The sequence below is a fragment of the Centruroides sculpturatus genome, unplaced genomic scaffold (genome assembly GCF_000671375.1).
Source record: "Centruroides sculpturatus isolate CEXI.00-Female unplaced genomic scaffold, Cexi_2.0 scaffold156, whole genome shotgun sequence".
Classification (NCBI taxonomy): domain Eukaryota; kingdom Metazoa; phylum Arthropoda; class Arachnida; order Scorpiones; family Buthidae; genus Centruroides; species Centruroides sculpturatus.
In genome coordinates, this window is record NW_019384398.1 from 51,019 (window position 1) to 78,849 (window position 27,831).

The window sequence follows — 27,831 nt, forward strand, 5'->3', positions numbered from 1 at the left end:
CGTTCTTTACTCTCACATATGACGTGTCTATCTCTTCGTATGCAATCTACTAAACATCGCTGTCGTGACGAACAGCGGTGACTATTCATCATGCCACGATGGAAATTGCAATCCTCTCAGTATGATAGTGGGAATAATAGATTAATACTTCAAAAGAAGGTTATAAATCATTGGTAAATACTGAAAATCTATCATTCCTAAACAAAAATAGTACAAATTAGCAGATAATTACTGACTTAGATAAAAATTAGTTTCAGACTTTAATGATATTATTAAATAGAAAAGAAAAGATAGTGTAGATCTTCTGTTCATACAATACATGTGTAAAACATTAACATTTTCTAAAAAGATTGGTCAGATTTCTATATATTGTAGTCATTCATTTACATTAGTTTAAACTGTTAAAAGAAAACGTTAGTTTAAATTCTAGAGTTTAGCTATGTTGAAAGACTATTCAAAACAGAAGAGTGAGTTTCTGAATCCCTCAATTTAAGATTAATATAAGAGTGTAAATTTAAAATGATAAAGAACATAACTGCAGGTTCAGTCAACTATATTGATTGTCACATTAAAATGTGACAATCAATACAACATAACAGAGTCATTGATGCTGAAAGTTACTATAATATTTAAAAAATACCTACTTAAATAAATTAAATCATTTAATAAAAGAAGAATATGGTCAAATATTCAAATATTTGACCAAAAACACAACTTAGGTTTAAAACTATTAAATAAATTGTTTCAGTTTTAAGCCTTGATATTACTTATCAGTTGTTTAATTCAAGAATTGTTCTTCTTTTCATGAAATGTAAGAAAAAAATTAATTTTGAAATCGTTGTGTAAATATTACAGATTATAAAACATTAAATTTTTTTTTAATGTAACGAGTGTACTTAAAGGATCTCTCAATGAGGGGGAAATGCTGAAACTATTGACTAATGCATAAGATTCTGATCATCGTGAACATCTACATTTAATACACAAACATCACCAAAACCGAAAAATGTGTAAAGCCAAACTACACTGGGCCATTTTTCCGAGATTATGTTTAATTAATTACTAAATAGTTTGTCACCAGAGGAAAACTAAATTGTAATGCATGTCCTGGAAAAAGATGTCGAGCGGAGAGTTTGCCATATCCCAATTTTTTTTCCATTTAAAATTATTGTTTGAATCGTAACTCAAAGCTCTTCTTTTATAGTACAAGTTGCGCCAGAAACAATAGGACAATGTTTGAAGCGCTGTGACATTAAAAGTGTTAGTTTTATTGTAAAAAGCAAGGTTTTGTTTACACCAATTATACTGGACGATTTTCCACCTCGTGGTCAACATGTTGATGCATGCTTGAAGCGTCATTCTTCCGTGTTACTTTCATTAACAACTTTGCTTTTTGAGGAAATAAATGTTTTCGTTCAAATTTAATTACATTTATATTATTATTATTATTACTCATAAAACGTGTGTAATTAATATAGTAATTAATAAAATTTCGAGTAATTAGTAGAGAATATTTTTTAAAATTATTTTTATGTTGGGATGGCAACACTTTACTTTTACTGATAGTTGACATTTGTTAACGGAACATGTGCGACGTGACTTTTCATCGTAAAAAATTAGTTTGTATAGAATATCCGGGCGTAGTTCAAAATGTGAACAAAATGATTCAAACTTTAAATGGCCAGGAACATATTAATCAAGTAAGTTCATTAAACTACGTTTGCAGAATCTCTGTTGTACAGTAAACCTGTAAGTGCCTACTACCGTCACTTCGACGCCATGTTTGAAATGGTGAGTACGACTGTTTACCACGTGCCACCCGCATTAAGAGAATATATATTATATTACCATTTTATATTTAAAATAGTTAATGGAAATCGCTGTAAAAATAAAAATTTAATATATTATGTAAGCAGACATTTGGCGAAATCGTGGTCCTCTGCACTCGCACTTCATCAAACATGGCGTCGAAATGATGGTATTGTGATACTGAAAATACATTACCGTATATTCCGGCGTATAAGACGACCCCCGACTTTTGAGAAGATTTTCCTGAGTTAAAAAGTCATCTTATACGCCGGAATATACGGTAGTCATATTGGCCATTCTTAAAATAACACTCAAACGTGGAATTATTTTTGAAATATAAACTTACATTTCTTCGTGTTAAAATGTAAGATTATGTATTAATATAAGGTAATATGCAGCTATATGTACACATATATAATGTTTATGGTCATGCAAAAAGTTCATAAGAAGTGGCATTGATCTAATTTAATAAATGTATTCGTGCCAATAATACACAATTCTTTTAATAACAACAAAAGCTGACATTAACTATTACAAAATAAAGTTCTGAAGGGTCTGTTTATATTCCACTGGCAGGTGGCACCGAAAGGGCAGAGTTCCATTACATTTACCGTTCTCCACTCTGGAAGACATCAAACTATTATGTGCATATTTTCAGTTTGGCAATGTAAGTCCAAATTCAATGACATGCTGTGTCGAGTTAGTTTCCGGCCGAAGTTTGACTATAAACCGGATGGTGTTATCCACTCTGGTGACCGCTAACAACCTTGAAACTCTATGTTGCTGTTCACTTTAAACCAGCCTCGAGTTTTGTGATTTATTCTTGTTACTTTTTAACTGTATACAGTACGTATTATTTATTAAAATGTATATACAGTGTATGTAAAAACCCCATTAGAAAAGTACTTGTATACAGCTTTAGTTATCAAAATATAATTTATACATAAAAACATTTCGGGAGCTAGAATGTAACTCATTCAAATACATTATAATTTGTATTCCATTTACAACAATTTTTGCAGGTATATGTTATAGACATGATTTTAGAAAAGTATTATGCAGAAATTTGGCAACTACCTCATACTTTTTACTGGTATGAACAATTTCAGTAATTTAGATTAAAGTGGAAGAAAAGAATCTGCCCGAGGTGGGACTCGAACCTGCAACTTTCACTTATCATGCGAATGCGTTGCCAGTTATGCTACCCAGACCTCCGGTCTGATCTCCTCTTCCAGTATATATAAGGTTAACATATAACTATCGTCAGTTATTACGGTGCCGACTGGAGACGCAATCGCATCCTCGTCCAGAAACATCCACTCGAGGCACACAGTTGGCCATCGCATACCCAGCAAGGCATAGTTATACAAATATACACACCAACCGAAACCCGATGTATAGCAAATAGACATTCTCAACTGCCATAAGCATTCGCGCGGTAAGTGAAAGTCGTGGGTTTGAGTCCCATTCGGGCCGAATCTATGTTCAAATTCCATCTGGGATCTACTTTTCTTGGGTTGTATAGCTCAGACTTTGTTTTCTACTCTCATCTGTGTAGGCCTTACTCTGAATTAAGACATAATCAAAGCTGTTGTTATAACTGAGAGTATATTGGTTTCTCATATTAAGAAATAATGTTACTTTGCAATTAGTGAGCACGTGCATCTAAATAATTACTTGAAATTATCTTTTACAGGTGTATTCTGAGCCATCGAGGCGACTGGAACTGTGTTACAGGCCGCAAGACATTCATTGTAAGTGTGCGCATGGAGATCGTTTTAATACGACCAGCTTGCTTATGAAGGTAAAGAGAGTTCGCAAAAATCGAGAGCAACTAGATGGTGAGAGTGACGACGACGAGTTTAATTTAGAAATTGTTGGAATTATAGACACTACTTATAAATTTCGAGGTAAGAATTAATGTTTATATGTTTGATAATGTCTAATTTAGCTATTTTATTTCAAGAAACTGTGTAATGAATCATATCTACAAGATAAATGCATCTTAATTCTTAGGCAGTGATGCAAAATTTATAGTACCAGGGTTACTTTGTGTTTGTGTAATTTATGTTGAAGTTTTTGTCAAATAACAGTAGTTTTAATTGACATAAATCTTAGTTTGTGTTTTATTAAAGCATTAATCATTTTGTACAAAAATTACATGAAATTTAAGATGTAGTAATAAATAAGAAATTATTTTTACTTTTTTTTTTACAGGAAATTGCGTAATCCATTCACAAAAAAGTGTTTGTTACAAACATTGTTTTTTTTTTGTAAATAAATTCGATTCCACTAAACAGCATGTTTTTAGTTTTGTTTCAAATGTTATGCAGTAATGAGAAGGCCAGAAATGCCAAAAGTTCAATTCTGCTAGTTTTTATTTCAGAGTAGGTTTCATTTGTTGGATACACTCATCAAGGAAGATGTTCCTTATTATTAAATTTTACAATAAAATCTGTGTTTAAGTAATCAATAAAAAGGGAATATACTAATTATAACTTTGTGAAGACAGCTTATGATTTTGTTATGTGAATGTGTTCTCTTAGTATGGCATGTTCTGTCAAAATGTACTATCTTTACCCACTAATAACTCAGGTTCATCAGATGTTTCCTCTATTTCAGATTCTGAAATCACACGACAGTCTATTGATCCAACAGATTTGCAGACGTAAAGCCAAACATCGAGTTTCATGATGTTTGCGTATTAGATTCAGATGTTCCGTGATCAGCGAAGTCGTGACGATCAGAATCTGATACATTAGTGAATAGTTTGAGCATTTCTCCCTCATTGAGAGATCCTTTAAGTACACTTACATTAAAAAAAATTCAATGTTTTGTAATGATCTGTAATATTTACAAAATGATTTCAAAGATAATTTTTTATCTTACATTTCATTTGAAATGAAGAATAATTCTTGAATAAAACAACCGTATCAAGGCTTAATTAATAATCAGTTAAAAATCAAGAATTTAGAAGCAGGACTTGTGTTAACTTTGGTATTATAAAATATTAAAAGTAAACTGTTTTTGATTAAAGAATTACATGTTTTTATGCAATAGATTAAAAATGATTGCCTCAGAAGAAGATAAAAATCATAGAAATTTTATCTATTTAACAAGGAACTATCAGAAATATGAGAATGAGTCCAGTGGACTCGCCAAATCCATTTAAGGGTTAAATAAACTTAGTCACAATCCAAATTACTATTCTAAAAGTAATGTTAAGTATTAAGTTTGGTATAATTTGCTAATAGTTAGAAAGTGTTTTCTTTTTATTGGTGATATTTATTGTATTGTCCATCTGGGTTATAAACATTAATCGGCCTTACGATTAATATTTTTTTATCTTTCGGGTGAAAACAAAAACGTCAGAGATTTTTATAGTACGTCAATCGTATCACTGCGATTTTGTCATCACCTTAATGAATCAATTTGCTAATGACCAAGTAACAATACATAATGATTTATAAATACAGGATTTAGCGACAGAAGGAACGATAAAGTATATTATCCAATGCAAATACATATGAAATTTAAAAAATGGTTATTTAGTTATTGCCATAACAATTTTTTGTCTTATTGTTTGTGCATTCATTTATCAGTAAAATAAAATGATGGTTACAACAACGGTCTTTTTACAGTTACTAATTATATTTAGACATTCTGAAATAATGTTTTAGAAATTAATTAGTATTATGCATGCTGCAAGTCAGAGTTGATGACATCGCAAACTTAAACGACCAGCTTATACCATTGCTAAGTCCGACTTGCAGCACTTCCAAACTTTTTGGCCAAACTAAAATTAATTTTCTACATTCTGTAAGGCAATTCTTTTACTCTAAAATTGGTAATTTATAAAATTATCACGACTACTCAATATTGTGTTTGTCAAAAGTTAAGTCTAACTCCTAACTTGAATTAAGAATGCAGTCATAGGTTAAATAAGTTGTTTTAAGTTGAATATGGTCAAATATTTGACTAAAAACACTTCTTTCCTATATTAAAAGTTTTAAATTGATTTATTTAAGTAGCAATTTTTAATTTTTTAAAGTATTCTGGCAAGTCTGCATCAATGAATCTGTCAGTTGTTTATTTTGATTTTGACAATCAACAGATAATAAAGAACGTCAGCTGCGTCAACTATCTTAAATTGATGAATTCAGAACATTCTCACTTCTGTTTTACATAGTCTTTCAACATTATTAGCTCTAAAATTTGAATTAATGTGCAGTAAAACATTGTTTTCTTGCATGACTACAACATATAGAAATCGTTAATGTTTTACACATGTATTGTATGAACAGATATATGATTATCCTCTACACAAAAACTACACTAACTTATAAATTTTCAAATAGGTATTAAATCTTTTTTTCTATTTCGTAATAATAATAAAGTCTGAAACTAATTTTTATCTAAGTCAGTAATTATCTGCTAATTCGTGCTATTTTTGTTTAGGAATGATGGATTTTCAGTATTTACCGATGGTTAATACGCCAAAAGAAGGTTATAAATCTATTATTCCCACAATCATTCCAAGAGGACTGCAATTTCCATCGTGGTATAAAGAATCTTCACCGTTGTTTATCATGCCAGTCATGTTCAGTAGATTAGATATGCCTAGTAATTATAATTTTCGAAGAGATACTATCACGCACGATGTGTCTAAAGCACAAAAAACGAAGACTCCACCAAATATCATTGGCAAAAGCAAGTATTATTTTTTTATTATTAAATGATTGTTGACAAATTTTACTCTAATTGTTTTTTGGCGTCTTTAGAACGGCAGACCAGATTCGGATACACAATATTTCTGAATTTCGAGGATGAAGTGCCGACCGAACCCATGGAAAATGCCAAAGAGAACATGAAAATGAAATGCGGAGACAGTTTGCTGCCGGAAAAAGTTCAGAAGGTAGGGAAGATGTTCATTTATTTCTGCAAAAATAATTCTAAAAAGATAATTACTTTAAAATTTTTAGTCAGGTGTTCAGTGTTGAACAGATATATGATTATCCTCTACACAAAAACACATTCAACAAAATAGAAAATATTGTGGAAAATACTTAATTTTTAGAACAAACTTTTTGTATTTTAAGTCTAAATAAAAGAAGGAAATTATAAGGACATTTAAAAAAAATTACATTAAATTCTTTAAAAAATTTCCATAAGGAATTAACAGAAAACGTGGGGATTCTTCGTCCTTCTTTTTTACGCCTCAGGAACAAAGTCTTATGGCAGAGGTGACGTTTTATAGTAGACTTATCTGCCTCAATATGTAAAACATAAAATAAATTTTTCTTTGGCAACGGTTAAAATTGTAAATGTGTGTTATATATTATTTTGTGGAAATTTAAAAGAATTTCTTGTAATTTTTACATGTAATTATCGTCCTGGATTCATACTAGTTTCATTAATGTCAATAAGGGTAATTTCCAGATACTGATTATTCAAATAACTTTACAGGAATATTCTTAGGCATTTTATTATTAATATGGGTGCATTCCACAAAGTTTTAATTGGGATGCAAATTTGAAAAAATTGTAAACCTATAAATTCCCAATGTCGTCTGTCCATCCGTCTTTCCTTAATCTTGAGAACAGAGTTAGATAGATGAAATCTGAAACCAGGTATGGAAACCTTAGGGGCAGGAGACCCTGCTTAACTATATACAAACTTCCAATGCAAACCAGAAGTCATGTTTCAATGCAAAAATCTTCCCCGAAAGGTGTTAGATAGATGACCGGCACGACTCTGTTGTTAAAGGAAAAAGTATGATGCACAGGAGCAAGCCACAAATTTTAAATTAAATAAATTTAAAATATGATTGTCACAATGCCAGGCTACAATTTTTAACATCACATACTTCTCGATTTATTGATGTTTGTTTAAAATTTTTTAAGACTATTTCACCGAACATCTAAAGTTGTTTTCTTTAAATTCTTTTTAAATCTTAGAAAGTTTTCTTTTTCAGAAACAGATGATTCTATAAACTTCTGAATACGTATAGTCTGAAAGTTCAGAAATTTTTCAGTCATGCCATTGTCATATTCTTACATTTCTCGCGCGTCATTCTGAAAGAATCTAAATATTAAACTGGTAAGAAGACCATCGTTGTCATTATAATCCTGATAACCTAATGAACAATTCATATTGCATTTTGTATAATCTTCGAAGGAAAGTTTAGGCTAAATATATTAGCAAATTTAAACAGATTTTCCATAAATTATGGAATGGTTTTTTTTATATTATATTAAAATAAAATACAAACAAATGCTAATTTTTTTGTTTATATTATAATTTAATTCTGATTATTTTGTTTTAAATAAGGGAACTTTATTGTATTTTAATTATCTGTAAAAAGAAGACAATATGAAAAATATCTAGTTTCCTTCCTTCCATTTGTACTTTTTGCACTATGAGAACAATCCCAGTCAGACTGCAGGATCACTTTAAATCCTTGTTGTTTGTATGGAAATATAGTACAAAATATGTCTTCTATTGAGCATCCAAAAAATTACTGTGATGTGAGAAATTTGTAATGACATTAAAGTTACAACTTATGTATTGCTTTACATATGTGATTTGTGTCCCACGTTTCCATTTTGCAGTAAATGTCATTACTGCTTGCTCACAGATGTTCTGGTTATGTGAACGGTAAAGAAGTCTTAGAAAAATCTCGCCTGTTGGGTCTCTGGACTTCATTCCCCAGATTTTGGGGCCTCTGGAAGACATTTCCAACATTTACTGTAAGAGAAATTGTATTATCATATGTAAAACTTTACTTAAACCTTTTCCACTGCACAGTAACTTTTCATACAGCCTGTATTATTCTGAGGATTGTTTACAATTAACCAAAAACGTTTCATTTCTCAATATGTTTTTGGCTGAAAGTAAATAAAATTCACAATGTTATTTACTTTCATCTAAGAGTGCGACTATGCAGACACAAGCGAACAAATTTTCCGAGCAAGTGAGGTGAGACGTGATAAACATCAAACCCTGTCAGATACGTGCGAGAACCAGAAATTCACTCTTGCCGGCAATATTTCTCGCTTCTCACTTGTGCGTGTTTTCCTTTGTGAGAACTATATCACTCGCTACTAAATTCACGTCTGCATAGTCACACCCTAAGTCTTTTTTAATTTGCTACTTCCAGCTGTTCGAGGAACGTCCCATATGGTCGAAAAATGCTCTGACCGCGCAACTGGACTGTGATCCGCTGAGTCTGAAGGCAATTTTACCCGTGTTAGCATATTATTATGTCACCGGACCTTGGAGAAGCCTCTGGGTGAGATTTGGTTACGACCCAAAGAAGAATCCTGAATCAAAAATATATCAACAAATTGATTTCAGAGTCAGAAGTAGTAAGTACTTTTATCAAGAACAGTTTATTTGATTAATGATATACTATAAATATAAAAAGAAACTCTCAATTTGCATAGTGACAGATAAATTTATTCATGTGCTAATCCAAAATATCATATGTGTAAGTAGTTTTTGTCTGTGTTAGAAGAAACTAGTGTCAATGGACTCCCAGACTCTAAATGAATATATATAAATTTTAAGCTAAAAATATTTATTTTAACTTACTTTATAAGACATCTTCAGGTTACAAAAATTAGACTTAAAATAAATCATTGTCTCTCACTTTTGTTGTTGTTGGGGCAAAGCAAGTTTTATGACTCCAAACTGTCTGTGAATGCCATAATGACTGTCAATGATATCTTGAAATTATTCAGAATTCAGCCTGGGTAACAGTCATAAAAGAATTGCTCTCTGTAGCTTGAGCAGCATGTTTGAATTTTCAGACCATGGAGGGAGGAAAAAGAAAAGTAAATTAAACAGCCACAACTGAAGAACGATGAACAAAAGTTAAAATAACTCAAAAACAAGTGGGGGAAAATTTGCATAATTGAATTAATTCTAGCAGTCTTTCCATGCTTTCGCCAATGTCTTCAAAATATATGGAAAGTAGACTCAAAGAAAGGAAGCCGAAGACACTGATAAACTGTAAAGGAAATCATCTTTAATTATCTCATAAATGACTAAAAAAACAATTTTTTATTTATACAAAATAGTATTTAAATCATTAAAAAATTGGAATGTAGGTACAGTACATTATATGGTAAGTAATCTTTTCTAATGATACACTATAGCAACAGTTGCTAGAGAAAGATACTCTGGAATTTTTATTTAACACATTGTCTTAAAGTATAATATTGCAGAAATATATGCTATGCTAGTAACTGAAATGAAATTAGTTGGCCATTTACTATTCTCACTTATTTTAAAGTTGTTTTTTGATCCAAAGACTGAAAAGTGCACATGCGTGCGCATGTGCACTTTTCAGTCTTTGGATCAGAACATGATAAGACATGTCCTGTATCCTGAAGGAAGTTTAGCAAATGATCATTGTTTGATCACTTGCTTTATATTTTTTTGGCCATCTATGAGTGTGACGGATACAGAGCATACGGTTGTAACATCTGTGGGCAAATTTGTTGCAGGATAGCAGCAGTGCCTGTATGCCTCCAAGCTTGATTGCAACACTGCACATTTCCAGGCAAGAGGCAGTCCTATAAAGTACTAACGATTCCTTTAAATTGTACCACTGTTGCATTGGAAATTCTCTCTGCACTATAATATTATAATCACATATTATCAGCAACATTACATCCAAACCCCATCTTGGTGTTTAAATTGTCGTCGTCAACGAGTGGATATTAAAAATAGAGCATGTAAGAAATATTAAAAATATTTCTTACATGCTCTATTTTTAATAGTATATCATGCTCTATAGTGTATCATATAGTTTGACATGTAAGAAATATTAAAAATATTTCTTACATGTCAAACTATATGATTTGTTTACAAGACATAAGAATTCTATTAAAAAAATAATAAAATCATCAACTGTGAAAGTCAGATATATGGAATCTTGAAAAATCTATTATAATCAGTGAAATAACATAAAACAATAGATAAGATTTCTTAATTATTAAAGAATAAATCTTGTGATTTGTATGCAATTTCTTTTTTTTGTAATCTACACAAGGCTTATAAAATTTTGAAACACTGCAGATTTAATTCATAGATGGCAGCACATACATATTAACTTTCCACACTACATGCTGTAAGCAATTTAAAAATTAGCATTAAACTAAACAAATACACAACGTGAAAAGGAAAGCTGAAATTTTTATTTATTTAAATAGCACCAGGAAAAGAAGTGATAGTAGAAAGTAAGCGTGGAAACTCTTCCTACACACTACCCAACAAGATAAATCTGTCGCAAGCAAAAATTGCGAAACTGCAGAGAGAGGAGCTGGCCTCGAAACCCGGTACTTCGGAAGGCACAGAAAAGGAAAACAAGGTCTGCCGTCTTTGTATTCTCTCTAGGGAAATATCTGCTGCCGCTAAAATACAGATTTTTATTTCGAACGTAGGGCTACACTTTTGGACCGGATCGTCTTCCACACTACCGACAGAATTTCTATCAGCTGTGCGACATCGACATTCCAGAAGTCCAGGATGTCATTCACAGTAACGACAATTATGAAATGTACTGCATGGAAAAAGGTGGCTGGTTGAAGCCTGGAGCTCTGGAACGTTGTCGTGAAATCATGATTCATCACATGAATGAAACAATAGAGAAATTAAAAGGTGTGTATGATTTTTTCCTGTTATTTTCCATTATATTGTGTTGAATTACCTCATTTATTTTTAATATAGAGAAACAAGAAAGTGAAAAGATAATAGAACCGTCGGCAGTGCAGCCTAATGATTCCGATAATTCTTATTTAGTTGACTTGGAAGACGAATCCTTAGATTACGAAGAAATGGAGTAAATTTTTCGGTGGCAGTTGGCCTAGACGAGAATTTAATTTGTACATATATATCAGCTGTATTATAAACATGTAAGGAATCCGTAATAGTACCTATTACAAGAAACCCGAAACTCTGAATAAACTTGTTTGTAAATGGAATTACTCTGTTGAACTGCCTCAATCCGAAAGCCCTCGGATTAAATGGAGAAGTCAGACAAGTCAAATGTTTGCCTACCATGTACAATGCTTAAAAAGAAAAGCATGATCTTTAAAATAGAATGCTTTCAAATTGAAGCAAAAGGTCACGGCCAGTGACATCACAAATGACTATTCTAATGGAACCAGAGGCATTCTTTCACTTGTGAGAGTTGAAATGAAATTGTATCCATTATATATACTCACAAATATGCTATTAAATGAAAGTTCTGAATGTTTGAAGTTTTATTTTAATACATAAATATTTACAAACATCATTGGAAGAAGTTCACATCAGATCAAAGTCGTCTCTCTGCAAGATAAAATAAATAAAGTAAGTAATTCGATTCCTCGACTTCCTCCGTACTTAAGAAATCTTTTTTACATTTTTTAGAATGACCTCGAAGTTTGTAATTTTCTTCGACTTACCATATCATTATATTGCAGTACGTGTTTCCTTATTGCCGAGCCGTTCACCCAGGTTACAAAATCTTCCATGTTTCTGGTGACGAGAAACGCCGGATCGGTTATCATTTCCGTACCCACGCGAACATCTGTCGACCGTTAAGGAATTTTATGTCGGAAAACAGATTATGAGATATATGAAGGATACGTCCTTGTTCGACAAATTGCGTGGCGAGTCGTAGCGTCTCTGCCATCTGGCTCTTCACCATTAACACAGGTAGCCGTCTCCTGAAAATCAAAGTTAAATAGCATACACACACAAAGTTAATACACTGCACCTTATGATTTAAAAACACGAATATCAAAGTTTTGGACCCACCTGCAGAAGGATGATGCCGACACTTTATCGCATAACTCCAGATTGCGCTTGGTAGGTATAAGTCCTATATTGTATCTAAAAGGGAGGAAGGCGGCAGTTTAAAAACAAGTTCATTGAGTATGAAAATATCGACAAAAACACTGATTTTTTTTTTGTCTTATTTAGTAATGCTTGATGGAATTAAATTGTAAATATAAAAAGCTAACATGCAACCGGAGAGAAAAAGTCTTAAATGCGGACTTGGTTATTTTTCACGGATCGGTAACGAACTGGAGACAAGATAATTCGGCATATGCACTGGTAATTTTATATATAAGAAAAAAAAGAGAGATTTTTATTCAGTCTTAGTTAAGTGAAAGGTAAATTGAACAGTTTAATTTGCTCTGCTTCGGCCAAAATTTGCATGTGTAATACCACGACGTTAATACATAGTTAAATCTCTGTTACGATTGCATAAATAATTAATCGGCGACTTAAAATTCTCGTCACAGATCTATCAAGATTACAGACGCATCCTTTGTTCTGGACCCAAATGCACCGCAGGACGTCCCGGAACCCTCGTTATTCCACAAATTTAAAACGACACTCGCAGTTAAATAAACTACACCGTCATAAATCTCATCGCTCGACTTTCAGACAACCACTGCGCATCTAGAATTTCTCCAGCATCTCGGAAATCTCCGGCCGGATCGGAATTTAAGCTTTCTCCGAATCTTCAACACCCCGGCGGAGCTCCAGACCGCATAGTAATGCTTCGCTTTCGGTCGGAAACTAGTTTGGGGTGCCATCATTCAACTCCTATCAGATGACTCTTAGGTGTTTAGTATGTCCGTCCAACAGGTTTGTTGATACCGTCTATCAACAAACCAGTCCATCCGAGAGGCAATATATAACTTATAAAGTGCTCCGGAGAGAGATTAAGGATATTCTCTCTATATATATATTTAAATGCCACTCATTTGAATACAATGCACGGGTTTTACATGATTTAGGGAAAAAATTTCTACCCCGGCAGGTCCGTGAAAGGGTTTTGTAAAGACGAAAGAGTCCCTGACCTCTGAACTCCCGAGCTGTCATAATGAACACGTGTGAAAAGTTTTGTGGGACAAGGCTGGGCTAACAAAAATCGTGATGGGTGTCGTGTCACTCCGTCCGATCCGGTTTCTTGCAAGAACCCACTAAAAATGCAAACTCGACTGTTTTTCGCTGATACTTAATTAAGATTAGATAAATGCATAATCCAAAAATCATGCCACGAATTCTTCTAACTCGCTAGTTTCTAGTGTTCCATAAGTAATTTAATAAACGGAATTTGCGTGTTTTTTTACGACTGGATTTCCCTCCTCTCGACGACGACGATGTGACGTTACGAAGTTTGTTTTTGCAACGTTTTCTCTCTCCCCCCCTCTTCCGAGCAACTCTGCACGGTTGACGCGTCACTACCCACGCAACTAAAGAGGAAAACATTTCAATAATTCAGTTTGCTCCCCTTCTCGAAACTAAATAATGGAATTAATTTCGCTCCTGGGCGTTTGTTTAACGAACTTTCCGTGAAGAAAATTTAAATTTCCTCCATTTTCCTGCAACCGATTCGCTGTTAAAAGTGAAAGTTTGAGCCTTTGCAGAAAAACACGCAATTTAATTAATGTTTTTTTGCGTGTGAGCGATCGGAATTGCGTCTAGATTTTACGAAAATAGCGAGGTTGCGGCCGAAGTTTTCATCTCTCAAACGTGAACGTCGAACGTCGCGCCGCTATCTTGTAAGCGGCGCTCGACGTTCAAGAAAACTTCAGCCGCAAACTTCTATTAATGCAAAAATTACCCGAGCAACCGGTTGGATGATACTCAAAATGCTGGGATGCAACATTTACCGCAATTGCAATTAGGAGCAATAAACATTCTACAACCAGAATTTAAAGCGTATTCTGCAGTAAAACAAAGAAAAAAAAAAGGGGGGTTTGCATTTTGAAAATTTCGCCATAAAATAACAAAATTTTTATTGCCGTTTCCCTAAAAATTTCGACTCCGAGTGACTTAACAAAATTATAAAAACTTGAAGCAATAAATTTTAATGATGCGCTCACTCCCTTTATTTAAAAAAAACCTGGAAGATGACTGCTTTTTTAAAGAAAAATTACACTAATCTTTGTCGAAAATACTATTTTCTAGTAACAGATGGTGCCATTTTGCTGCTCATTCTCTGCACGTGGAAGGGGAAAAACTGTTTTTTTAGATGCTCAACAGCACCAAAAAAAAGCAGAAACTGCAAAAAAAAAATCTTCGCAAACCAATTTCACAAGTCGAAACCTTTAAAATAATCAAAAATATCGGAGCAACAAACCTTCTAAATCTAAAAAAAAAAAAAATAAATAAAATTTCCGTCTGGACGAGTTCGTCCAGATTTTTGGCGTCAGAATTATAAATCCAATGCAACGAGCACCCTTATAAGCGTGTCTAATGGTGCAAAAATACGGCAGACGTCCCCTTATCGATATTTGCATCGCTAAAAATTTAATTGCAAAATTATCTGAACGGTAATTAACTCGTAAAAAAAAAAAAAGAGAGAGAGAGGAGGCTCCTCTCTCTCGGCGACAGTATCCGATTACTCGAAGCACCAACAGCAGCAACACCAAAAAAAAAGGGGGTGACAAAGTGCAAGATTTTGCAGACGAAGCAAACATTCAACGACCTCGAATATAAGTCGGACGTATTAAAGATGGGGGGGAGTTTAATATACATTTTTCTGCAGAAACTCTGCCCACGTCCCGAGGAGGAAGATTCTCCTGGTGGGTGGATCGTTATGCTAGATAAGATCCTGTTATTACCTTAGCTCACAGCTAGGAGGGGAGAAAGGGCAGACGTGAAGATATTTCTAGAACTTTGCCCCTCCTGTTTTGCAAAATAACCAGTGAAATACGGTTTTTGAAATGATGTATGTAGAATCTACATTCTCTCACGAATGCTGTCCGCTCGGTCTCCCAGAGTTGGAAAGATGAATTTCATGCAAGAGGGGGGGGGAGAGAGAGCCGAAGTATTAGTAGTAGTAGTTGTACGGGGGATCGTATGCGTTTCTGCCTGTCTACTTCGATCAAATTAATAACTACTATTAAACGCATCCTTTGTTTGATCGGGGTCTGAAAAATCCCTTCTGGTAATTAAGTTCTATCCTTCATTGTCAGGAGCCAAACAAAGACCATTTTCTGGGACACATCTACATCATTAAGGCTGGAGGGGATAACAGTTAACTCTTTCTCCTCTCTTTTTTTTTAATTTAATGGTATCTTGTCAGACAGACGGACAGTAGTTGAAGAATCAGAAGCTGGGGTAAGAGGTCAAAAGTACAGAGTCTCGTGTGACGGAGCAAAAAGTGCCAAGAGTAAAAAAGAGTTGGAGAAATGCGATACGAGAGGGGAGAATTCGACAGCTGTCTGCGACGTTGTCGTTATTAATATAGAAAATTCGAAAACCTTTCTGTCTTCGCCACAATTTGTAAAAGGGTTGCGTTAAATGCGGGATTAAAAACGCTCACTCTGACCTATAACCTTTGCTCCGGGAGATGAGATTACTCTCACCTTGAGTCGTGGATATGGAAGAATTTCCAGACCATCTGGTGCTTTCATCATCACCGTATTTTTAATTAAAGATGGGATTACCCTCGATCTTCTCGAATGCGGTATATTCAAGGTTTATTTTTTTTCTTTGCGCGCGATGATGATGATGATGATGGCACCCTTTATAATGTTCTGAGCGATTCTGGCTTAACAGGCGGTTTGAACGATGATCGTTTTCACAAAAAACACTCGAAAAATGGCACCGGATCGCCTTAAATTAGAATAAACAAACGGCGGAGAGAAATATTTTTAAAAGAGAAGTTGATAGATTGGCTAAATACCGGGTTACGTTAGACCGTATCTTTAAGTTGAATTACGAATCTGGGCACTTGATAGATATTGCACCATTACCCATTCGAATGCCCTCGGAGATGTTTTCTGTCACGTCTCTTAACTCCGTTTCGCCCTTTAATGTCGGATATTAGTCAAGAAGGGACGGTTTTCTTAATGATTATTCGCAGAATCATGAGCATAAAGTGGTGCGCGATGGCCCGGAGATAACAATCATTAGGAGGAAGGGATTGAGAGAGAATTACAAGTCTCTACTTTCGCAGACGTGATTGCCTGCGTAAAGTGACTTATGATTCTAACTAAACCGGGAATACACCCGAAGCAGTTAGAGGGGTTAATGTTTGTTGATTAGTGGTTTGCTGTGCCTTAAAGTATAAGGCCATTTTGTACTGATTGCCGCTTAAGAGTATCGAATTTTCTCGGATTCTCCTGAATTGTTTAACCACCCCCTTTGTTTAATCGACGTCGATTGCCCTTGATTCCGATATTTAATTAAAGATTCGCAAATTGAAAAGAAGAAGAAGAAGAAGAAACTAGTTTTATTCTTCTTCCACTGACAGCCACAGGGTTAAAGGTCGAGCTTTTTTTCTCCAGTCTGGTAACACCAGGAGGGATTCTGAGAAACTGATTTGCATCCCTAACACATGCTTATTAATTTAAACACAAAGTACTTTGGGAACCTCCGACCTCCCCGGGACTATGAGAAGCGACTTTGTTTTAAATTAATACGACATAAATCGTTGCCAGTTAATTATTCGTGGAGGGGGTTAAGGGCATGTTTACAAATTGACCTTAAGATGAGAGCGGGCGATAAGAAATTCGATGATTTAATTCGAAATAAATCTTTGCGGCCGTATTTTGGTTTTATAATCCTATTTATATATTTAAATTCTCGGAATTAATTTAATAAAAGGTGGAGATCAGCAGTTAATTATTTCCAGGAAAGATTAAGGGCGCATTTACAAATTGTCCTTAAGATGAGTAACTTAAGAACTTGAATGATACTCCTCCTTCCAAAGTTTCTAGTGTTGAAGGTTTTCTCAACTGAAAATAGTCTTTAGCTCTGCTTCTGCTTCCTCTGTTAAACCATCTTTCTTCATATTTTCTAATACTCTATCCTTCTATATTCTTTTTAACCCTCCTATCTCTCTTCCTCTTTAGGAGTTTCCTCGATAATAAAGATTTCTTCAATAGAAAATCTTCTCTAGCTTCCCTCTTTGGGATTTTCTGTTCTTAGTATCTTCATCTCTTCCTCTGAAGTCCTCATATTTCGGGTCTTTTTTTAATTTCTCCTGCATTTTCCGATTTCTATAACTTTAAATATATCTTTTTAGACTTATCGTGCATTTTATAATTTACAAAATGAGTGAATTTTATGTAATTAAACCCTCAAAAACTGATTGAAATCTCAACATGAAACATTCGAGTTGATTATTGGAGGAGGGGAAAGAGCAACGGTTATGAATTGCCCTTAAGACATGTGCAGACAGTAAGAAATTCAATGATTTAATTCTAGATAAATTGTGATTTAATTAATTTAATTCTAAATGTGTTTTACAGTCCAGAAAATAAGTCAATTTTATGCATTTAAATTCTGAAAATTTGTGTTACTCTATTATTAATAGTATTTAATGAAAATTATTCATAGAATTCAAACCTAGTTTGACTTTTATACTTAAAAAATAATTCAATTTCCTTTTATTTGACTTATATATGGATCATAATTACTTATTAAATCTATATTTTGCACGTCTTGATAAATTTATAGGTCGACGAAAGCCATTTTATTGCTTTGAAACTTCATATATATTGTTTTAAAATTAAACTGTTATCATGAATTTTTAATATTTATACATTTAAAAATAACAAAATTAAATTATACTTGCAGTTTTTCTAGGAGAAGGGCCGTCGACTCCACTCGATACGGATCCTTTGAATCCAGTTCTTTTATGTTCCTGGACAATTCTCGAATTTCTCTGGACAGTTTATTGTACCTTTAAATAAAATTCATTATTTAGAGAACCAATAATAGGTTAAATTTACTTAATAATAGAATAAATAAAAATATCTAGAATAATAAACTACACACATGTGCGTTATATATAAAATGCATGAAAAAATTAAAGGTTTAATAGAGGTGTGGCTTTGCATATCATCTGGTTTGAAGGAAATAGGAAGTTATGGACAGACAAATGGACCAAGCCTCTTATGAATTGCACTCACACTCCACTTCCTAGTTTGCTTTTTCTTTGAATGAGTTCGGCATAAATTATCATGCAAAAATCTAAATATCACGATGGGAAGGGGCACGATCTCTACGAGTTCTTTTGTTTTCTGGTACACTCCAATTGCAAGATTAATTTATGCAACACACATTAAATTGACTAGTTTTAACTCTAATTTGAATAATTTTTCTTATGTTTAGCACGATGACAGCATTCAATCAATTTGCATTACTTGAAACTTGACTTGTATAATGTAACGTTTAGGGGAAAGGACCTACTTAACATGCAATAAATTTGCACTTAGCATCATCAAGTCATATATAATTGCTATTTGAAATGTTTATATTTATGTCAATGTATAGATTTAAGTACATCTCTTGTGATAAGAGCTTCATAATTAATTGCTGTTAAGTTTATCTCCTAGTAACATCACTTTTGTCAACTTTTTGTTTGAAGTCCTCATGTAATTTATGGTAAATTTTTCTTAATTTATAGAATTAATGATTAAAAAAAACTCATTTTTAATGCTGAAATTACTTTAATTTACTAAACTATTGCTTAAAAAATATCTAAACGGAGCGAGGGAACTATTGATTCGAATTCAGTAGGTAAGTACGGTACATAAAAAATGCAATTAAAAATATGTGCGCTTTATATTTTACTAATTTTAATGAATATCAATGCTAAATTCAACTTTGATATTCATTAATTAAAATCATTCATTCATTCTGATTCTATATCAACTACAAGCAAAACAAATGTAATTTTCAACTTTATATTTTTGCACTTCTTCACTAATAATTGCCATAGTTATGAATATTTAGATCAAGTTTAATAGAGGATTCAATGTATCTTTGACAATCAACATTTTGCTTGTTTGAATAATAAAAATATTCATATTATTTTTCACATTCAACTTCTCTTTCTTTTAAAAAAAAATAAATTGAAGAATGCGAGTCCTGTTTTGCTCTTGCTACATTTTCAAAGAAATTTCATGAAACTGGTCTCTATATATTTTAAGAATTAAAAAAGAAAAAGTTATACAGACCTGTTCTATCATTACAATTTGAAATATTTCTCGACACGAGAGTCGATTTGATCGGCGTTCGACGTTAATGATTAACTTTTATTGGAGGTAAAGGTCGAAAGATCTCAAAACACGGATTAAAAAATTTCCCGGCGGTAGTTTTAATTTTTTTTTGAACCGCCAATAAATTTAATTAGTTAATTTATTATTTATTCGGCTTCGCTACTATTATTACAAACTGTAAAAATCGAGCTATTCCCATTCTTACAACTAGTTATACAAGTTTGAAGTTTAACGACCAAGATATACAAATTTAATTTTTTTAAAAAAATTAAATAATAAATAAAATTGAATTCTGTCTGGCAATTTGGACTTTGTGCAATCTGCGAATGGTATATTTGAAAATTTAATTCGATTCCCGAACTTAATGACGGAACGTGCGACCTTCTTCCAACGAGTCGGAGAGAATGGGATGGTCGGAAACGATTTAAAACTAGCATCAAGTAGGTTAATGTTTCACAAGAGAGAAAGAAAAAAAAAAACAATAGGTTTATAAATTACTTCATTATTTTGTATATATATTACCCTAGTAATTATTCTAGATAAGACTTTTTTATACAGGGAAACTTTTAATATACAAGTATAACAAGACTATATGTGAATAGTATAATAAATCTCCTTTTTTTTAATAGTTACTTTACAACATATTTACAAAATCTAGTCCCCCTTCCTTTTCTTTTTTTTTTAAAAGAAGACAAACAAACTCCTGTGTGAAAGTGTATTATGTCAATGTAAAGGAAGATTGTGAAAATAGGTTAAATTGCCACATTCAAGTTTTTAATTTTGAAGGATGGGAATCGTATATGCGACGAAGAGAAATTGTCACGACATTTATCACTTCTCGACTTCATCCATCAGCATTAAAAATACATGGAGGCAGACTTCAACTTTTTAAAAAAAATAAAATTTAATGGTAACAAAAAAAAATCGAGTAAACAGTCCGACTCGTCACAAATACGCAAAGATGCCACCTATTTTACTGAACACGGCAACTTCCAAGTCTTTTTACACTAATTAAGTCCAACTTCGGAAAAATTTATTACTAAAAAACGGTCCTTATAATGACGATTTTGTGTTCAAAGGACTGTTTTTTTTTTTTTTATCCATAAGTTCCTCAAAATTACTCTTAATCAGCCTGAAAGTATTTGAGAAGATACATGATATCGACTTCAATAGCAGGTTTCTTTGCAGATTCAATTTTAAAGCAATAATTGATTAATTTAAAAAGAAGAATTACTGTTAAAAATTCACTTAAATTTGATACTATTTTAAAAAAAATCTCTTATTTGAACTTTGCTCCAATAATTAGAGAAAAATCCAAAAGATCAAACTGCATTTCTTTTATCTAACAGCGCAAACAATAGGCTCATTGAAAAGCGATGCTTAGTGGAAAAACAGTGTCGATCCGTTGTTACACTTTTCTATTACTTTTTTCTTCTTAAAAAAAGTGAATAAAAATTGCTCTTTTCTCGGAAACCAGTTACTGAATAACTCGTTTGTTCATTATAAACAGAAGGAATTGTTTTAATCTTCAGATTTATTACTTTCCACATTAATAAAGCCAATTTTGTCAAGTTCAAAGAACAATTTTCGGACTTATCAAACTTTGCACTGTAAAGAAACAATAAAAATAAGAAAATATAATAATTTCTCTTTGTTAATCTTCCATTATAATGAACAATGATTCTAATATGCAATAAGACTTTTTAATATCTTATTTAGATGCCATACATATATACAGTATAAAATTCATTGTGTAGAAAAGATGCAGTTTAATTATAAGTTTTTAACACTTTATTGTATAAAAATATTTTAATTTTTACAATGTATAACATTAGATAATCCATTCGCACAATACTTTAATCATTAAGTTACTTCATAAACAGGATATTTATAATTAAAAATAAGAAAGAAGAAAATTAAAAAGAAATTGGTAATGTTCTGAATAATAAAATTTGCACTTGTGCTGCATATTTGGTTTATTATATACGTGCCAGGTTGTGATATGGGGAGATTAATTAACAACTTGTCACCTGTCATTCCACTACTTTTTTTTTACTGGTGAATGACCAGACTTACAGATACAAGAGGACTTCAGATCATACTTATTGCCTTTTCTCGAATATTTGCTTATGATGTGTAAAATAATCTTGATTGTCTCAAGGTCACACAATTGTCGTCTTTGTCTTATTTCGTGTTTAAATGCTTACGCGATGAATTAAAAATGAATTAGTTTTCAAACGGTTAGCTACCACGAACCGAAAACCACTCAAAACAGCATTTTCAAGCAAAAATCCTATCTGTAAAGGGCGAGCGTAGTGACGAAATAGAGTTAAGTAAAGGGAGAAACTTTTGTCAACAACAGCCTTGCTGTTTAGAAATGTATTTTAAAAGAGAAGATAACAGGGAAAAAAACCTCTAGTGAGGGTTGTTTCAAGGTTATCCAACTGACGTCATCGTCCCATTTCATGCTTAAACCTTTAAACCAACTGCTTTAAACGATGAATTAAAAGTGAATTTTTGTCTTCGAAAGTTTGACTAATAACTAAAAACTAAGCAGAACAGCACTTTTATGCAAAAATATTCTCTATATTTATAATTTGAGAGCAAATGTAGTGACGAAACAGAACAGTATAGTTATCTAAAGGGGAAAATTTTCGTTCACAATTGGCTTGTTGTTTAGAAGTGCATTTTAAATGAGAAGATAACAGAAGGGGCCTTTAGTATTTCATAGAAAAGTGTAGTGGATAATACTGAGAGTTAGTGGGCGATAGAAAAATTTTCAATGAATAACCATAATAAACGATTAAGTTAGTGAGAAAGAGATGAAAAAACAAAAAAAATGTCAAAATTGAAGCAAGAAATGGGCCAAATGAAAAAGAATTAAACAATCATTTAAATTAAAATTAGATTTATATCTTCTCACTTTTTTCTACTCTATATTTTAATTAGTACTTAAATAATTACACGTCTTTATCAGACAATTGTGTAAAATAAGCCAATTTACTTTAATATGTTCATATGAATTGGAAACTATATGCTGTATCTAATGATAAAGGATGACAGATGAGTACTTGTTTCGCTCATTGTATTCAATGATGTTCCTCTACCCGAGGCAATGTTTGAACTGTTGTGAATTTCTCAATTCCTCTGGGATTTTCCTAAGTGATCATAAAGTATTCATTCACTGTCACAATTTAAAAATATTTTTAAAAAACTGCTGTTATTATATTAACAATTATTAATTATAATGAAAATATACCATAAAAGAAAAATTAAGCTATGACATATGAACTGATAAAACAATTTAAAGTTGTTAAATTTAATAAATTATATTTAAAAGAAATAGAAAACAATAGCATATATATCAAATAAAGATAGGAACTCGTATATTTTACTTCAATTCTGATGCATAACTTATCATTTATCATGGAGCCTAAATGACATCAACTTATAAACTGTAGACCATGAACTAACTCTGGAGAAGTCTATCAATATATGTCTTAATGCATAGACTTAACAGCTATGCTTTTTAAACTTGACAAAGAATTCAAAAGTATTATTAATGTATTTCAAGTATTTTGAAATTTTTTATACTCTTAGTCTATAAAAACTACTGTTATTCTAAAGTATAGTATTACAATATAACAAGTGACAAGCATATTCAGGTTTATGGTGGTTTAGCACACCCTCTTGATATCAAAGCAATCAGTTTTGTTACTTTAAAATAAAAATAAATACAGTATAATAATGCATATCACAAGGCTTCAATTAGTAAGATTAGATAACTAAAGTAATAATTGAGTAACATTCTCCAAAAACGACAGGCGGCAGGTGCCTTGGTCTCCCCAAATCTGCCTTGAGCAGCATCCATATTCTCAAAATTCTTGATATGTCAGTGACATATCGAGAACATGAAGAAAGAAAAATATGGGTTAAAATATAAAATTAAATGAAAAATTCTTTATTAAAGTTTTACTAATCATACATAATTAAAGTTGGACATAGCAATAAATTATTATTCTAGGCACATATATATCAAGCTGTATATATGGCAGACGAAATTATTATATAACAATGTATATTTTTAAAACGGTAAATTGGAATTAATTTTATGTATGAATAGTGAATACTTTCTTCATCCATCATCAAAAGCTTCATCACTTGACAGCTCTATTGTGGGCGTAAAGTTATAAAAGTTGGAGCCCGATAAGGATAAATCCAAGTCAATTCATCTACAAAAATTTCTGAGAAAATCCAGACTCAAAGCAGGTTACAGAATAGCAGGCTTGTACATTTACCGTATCAGCAGGGCCGGATCATCGCATAGACAAATGAGACAAATGTCTAGGGTCCGGTTTTTAGAAGATCCCGGTCAAACTGTATTTTGAAAAGATTTGTAAATAAGTTTTTTTTCTAAATAAATATCACTTATGATAGCCATTATTTTGTTATGAATGTATGTCTCTTTAATCTGACAAATTAAGTTCAGTAGACTATCAATACAGCTTTCAGGTTAGACACTTCTTTTATTGTTTTCACATATGCATTTCAGGCTTATATAAATGCTAAGCCCCTCTTCAGTGCAATAATATGGTTCTGTCTTCTAAAACCACGGTGCATAACGTACAACATTGGGAAGAGTTTTTAATACAGCCATTAAGAACATCTAAAATACACTTTCCAAACATTCATACGGAAAACCTGTTTTCTCCGTCCATTTGTATCCAATATTCTTCTAAATTAATTGGTCGGATTAAAGAGACATACATTCATAACGAAATAACAGCTACCATAAGTGATATTTAGAAGAATATTGGATACAAATGGATGGAGAAAACAGGTTTTCCATATGAATGTTTGGAAAGTGTATTTTAGATGTTTTTAATGGCTGTATTAAAAACTCTTCCCAATGTTGTACGTTATGCACCGTGGTTTTAGAAGACAGAACCATATTATTGCACTGAAGAGGGGCTTAGCATTTATATAAGCCTGAAATGCATATGTGAAAACAATAAAAGAAGTGTCTAACCTGAAAGCTGTATTGATAGTCTACCGAACTTAATTTGTCGGATTAAAGAGACATACACTCATATCATTTGTAAATAAGATTCTTCTGATAATTTACATTTTTTTTTCTTTTTTACAGCGATTAAATATTTTTTATTAATAAAAAATTAAGATTTGTTTTAGTTTTTCACATTATTTACTTTTGTTTTATTTACTGTTTTATATTTTTTGTGTGCTCTATTTCTTGTGGGAGAGGGAGGGGCCCGGTAAAAAAAAAGTGTCTAGGGCCCTAAAGTGAGTTAATCCGGCCTTGCGTATCAGCCATCCGATAACAGATCAAAAAAATTGTTCTACATAACTGTTTTGTAATGTTTATTCTAAAATTCAATTGAAAGAACTGTTTAAATTTATTGAAATAGTTTAGTTATATTGTCAATTAAAACAAAAAAAAAAATATCTATTCTGCTATTCTGTGAATAAAATAAAGAATAGAATGTAGGAACATAAAAATAATAATGATTTTGTTTACAAATGCAAATGGTTTATGGCCTTTTCATTTGCGTGTAATTTCTTTTTCATTTGAGACAGATGATGATTCAGATCAAGGTAAACAAGGTGACAAATAATAATAAACAAAACAAATGACAAAAGCTACAAACATAAATTAATAATGGCAACATTTAAAGTTGTTTATGCTTTAATTTATAATACACTAGTACAACACAATAAAATTTTATAAAGCAGAATGTATGTTACGAAATGATGTAATTTATCTTCCAACAAAATGACTATTTGATAGGCAAAATAACATTAGTATACAGCACTACACTGATTGCTGAACTAACCTGTTATTTTGAAATTTTTTCTTATAGAAAGTATAATTTTTATGTGAGAATTAGAATATCAAATAAGGAATATTCATGAAAAGTTACTTATGTATATATGTAATATTCTTGATTTTACATCTATGATAACAAACTTAACAATGGCATTCTGAAAGAAGTAAAAGAGCTAATGCGCACATCATTAACAATTGATATTAATTTGAATTTGATTTATGATCAGCATGTTTTATTAAAAATGTTAATAAAAAGTTAGTTCCTTTTTTATGGGAGAATTTCCTTCATGATTTTTACATCAAATTTAAAAAATACTGAATTGTATATCTAAGCTCAAAAATACCCTATTGTATTTGTGCAACAAGTTAGTCATTTACAGAGACTGTGGGAAATGTATGACAGCTGTAATTTGTTGAAAAGAAAAACACCAAGATGCTTTTTTGTAACAGACGTCACTCAAAGTATTTTTTGTATCTCCATTCATCTAGGGCTTATGTGCTAGAACATGTAATGAAGTTTGAATAAATGTTTCTGATGATGTGTCTCTTGATGAAATGAGAAACAAACCATTACTTCAGAATAATTTTTTTATACCTTGTTAACTGTAAAAGTTCATAATCTATTTTGAAGAATTCGATTAATTAGCATCGTATATACCTATATAATATAGAAATAAAGTATTATAATCATAAGCTTGCTTACTTTGTGTAGTCGTCTCTCTTCTGTATATGATATTTTCTCATAATTTTCACTTCGTGTAGATTGTTATCGACTTCCCACGATAAGAAGTCAACCTTCTTCAATAGTTTTTTCTCGTGATATTTTAATTTACGCATTATTTTCACACAATAAACAACGAAACAATACTGAAACTTAGGCCTAACTAAACACGTGTCTAATTGATGAACGGTAATGCCCTCTAGCGGTGGAGAATTCCGTAATGGAAGATTAATTTTTTTTTCTTAATTATTATTATTATTTTTTTTAATTATAAAATAAATTAAATTAAATTCTAAATTTGAAGTATTTATATTGAAATGTATAGCAATTAATATAAAATTAAATGAAAAATTCTTTATTAAAGTTTTACTAATCATACATAATTAAAGTTGGACATAGCAATAAATTATTATTCTAGGCACATATATATCAAGCTGTATATATGGCAGACGAAATTATTATATAACAATGTATATTTTTAAAACAGTAAATTGGAATTAATTTTATGTATGAATAGTGAATACTTTCTTCATCCATCATCAAAAGCTTCATCACTTGACAGCTCTATTGTGGGCGTAAAGTTATAAAAGTTGGAGCCCGATAAGGATAAATCCAAGTCAATTCATCTACAAAAATTTCTGAGAAAATCCAGACTCAAAGCAGGTTACAGAATAGCAGGCTTGTACATTTACCGTATCAGCAGGGCCGGATCATCGCATAGACAAATGAGACAAATGTCTAGGGTCCGGTTTTTAGAAGATCCCGGTCAAACTGTATTTTGAAAAGATTTGTAAATAAGTTTTTTTTCTAAATAAATATCACTTATGATAGCCATTATTTTGTTATGAATGTATGTCTCTTTAATCTGACAAATTAAGTTCAGTAGACTATCAATACAGCTTTCAGGTTAGACACTTCTTTTATTGTTTTCACATATGCATTTCAGGCTTATATNAATTTTAAACGTAATAAATAAGCCGAGCTCAGAAATTGTTTTAAAAGTCTTAAAATTGTTTAAAAATTTAACTAAAATAAGAATTTACTGTTAAACTTACGAAAAAAAAATGAATCGGAGCACGCGTATCGCGCCATATCAGGCATAAATATGTGGGGGGAAAAAACCCTTAATTGCAGACATTCTTGAAGATTTTCACTCTCTTAAAGCTATAAAATCTTATGTTTCTCTAGAATTACGCATTTCCTGTTTAAATATTACTAAAGAAGTTTCTCCGATTTAACTTCAGATGAAGGCCTGCAACACGCGAAAAGTCACGTTGAATCTTCCCGCCACAATTTGTAAAAGGGTTGCGTTAAATGCGGGATTAAAAACGCTCACTCTGACCTATAACCTTTGCTCCGGGAGATGAGATTACTCTCACCTTGAGTCGTGGATATGGAAGAATTTCCAGACCATCTGGTGCTTTCATCAT

The 27,831-nt window shown here is 32.0% G+C and overlaps 2 protein-coding genes across 2 annotated transcripts; one reads left to right on the forward strand and one right to left on the reverse strand.

Annotated features, from left to right (window-relative positions):
- Positions 1–1,554: 1,554 nt before the first annotated feature.
- On the forward strand, positions 1,555–12,073 carry LOC111618522 (general transcription factor 3C polypeptide 5-like). The gene is made up of 8 exons (XM_023360063.1): positions 1,555–1,700; positions 3,506–3,719; positions 6,268–6,519; positions 6,591–6,724; positions 8,969–9,176; positions 11,028–11,185; positions 11,259–11,475; positions 11,545–12,073. The coding sequence occupies exons 1-8, from the start codon at positions 1,587–1,589 to the stop codon at positions 11,658–11,660; spliced, it is 1,413 nt and encodes a 470-aa protein (XP_023215831.1). The 5' UTR covers positions 1,555–1,586; the 3' UTR covers positions 11,661–12,073.
- On the reverse strand, positions 12,016–27,831 carry LOC111618494 (U3 small nucleolar ribonucleoprotein protein IMP3-like). The gene is made up of 7 exons (XM_023360034.1): positions 27,738–27,831; positions 26,384–26,642; positions 18,407–18,514; positions 12,619–12,693; positions 12,448–12,527; positions 12,264–12,388; positions 12,016–12,147 (listed from the first exon to the last, which is right to left on the reverse strand). The coding sequence occupies exons 1-7, from the start codon at positions 27,829–27,831 to the stop codon at positions 12,124–12,126; spliced, it is 765 nt and encodes a 254-aa protein (XP_023215802.1). The 3' UTR covers positions 12,016–12,123.

Coding starts and splice junctions, on each gene's coding strand:
- LOC111618494 (XM_023360034.1), bottom strand. CDS start 27,831: ATGATGAAAGCACCAGATGGTCTGGAAATTCTTCCATATCCACGACTC. Junction 18,515..26,383: donor AAGAGAGACGACTACACAAA/GTAAGCAAGCTT, acceptor TTTTATTTAAAG/GTACAATAAACTGTCCAGAG. Junction 12,389..12,447: donor GCAATTTGTCGAACAAGGAC/GTATCCTTCATA, acceptor AACGGTCGACAG/ATGTTCGCGTGGGTACGGAA.
- LOC111618522 (XM_023360063.1), top strand. CDS start 1,587: ATGTGCGACGTGACTTTTCATCGTAAAAAATTAGTTTGTATAGAATAT. Junction 11,186..11,258: donor GCACAGAAAAGGAAAACAAG/GTCTGCCGTCTT, acceptor TTTCGAACGTAG/GGCTACACTTTTGGACCGGA. Junction 11,476..11,544: donor AACAATAGAGAAATTAAAAG/GTGTGTATGATT, acceptor TTTTTAATATAG/AGAAACAAGAAAGTGAAAAG.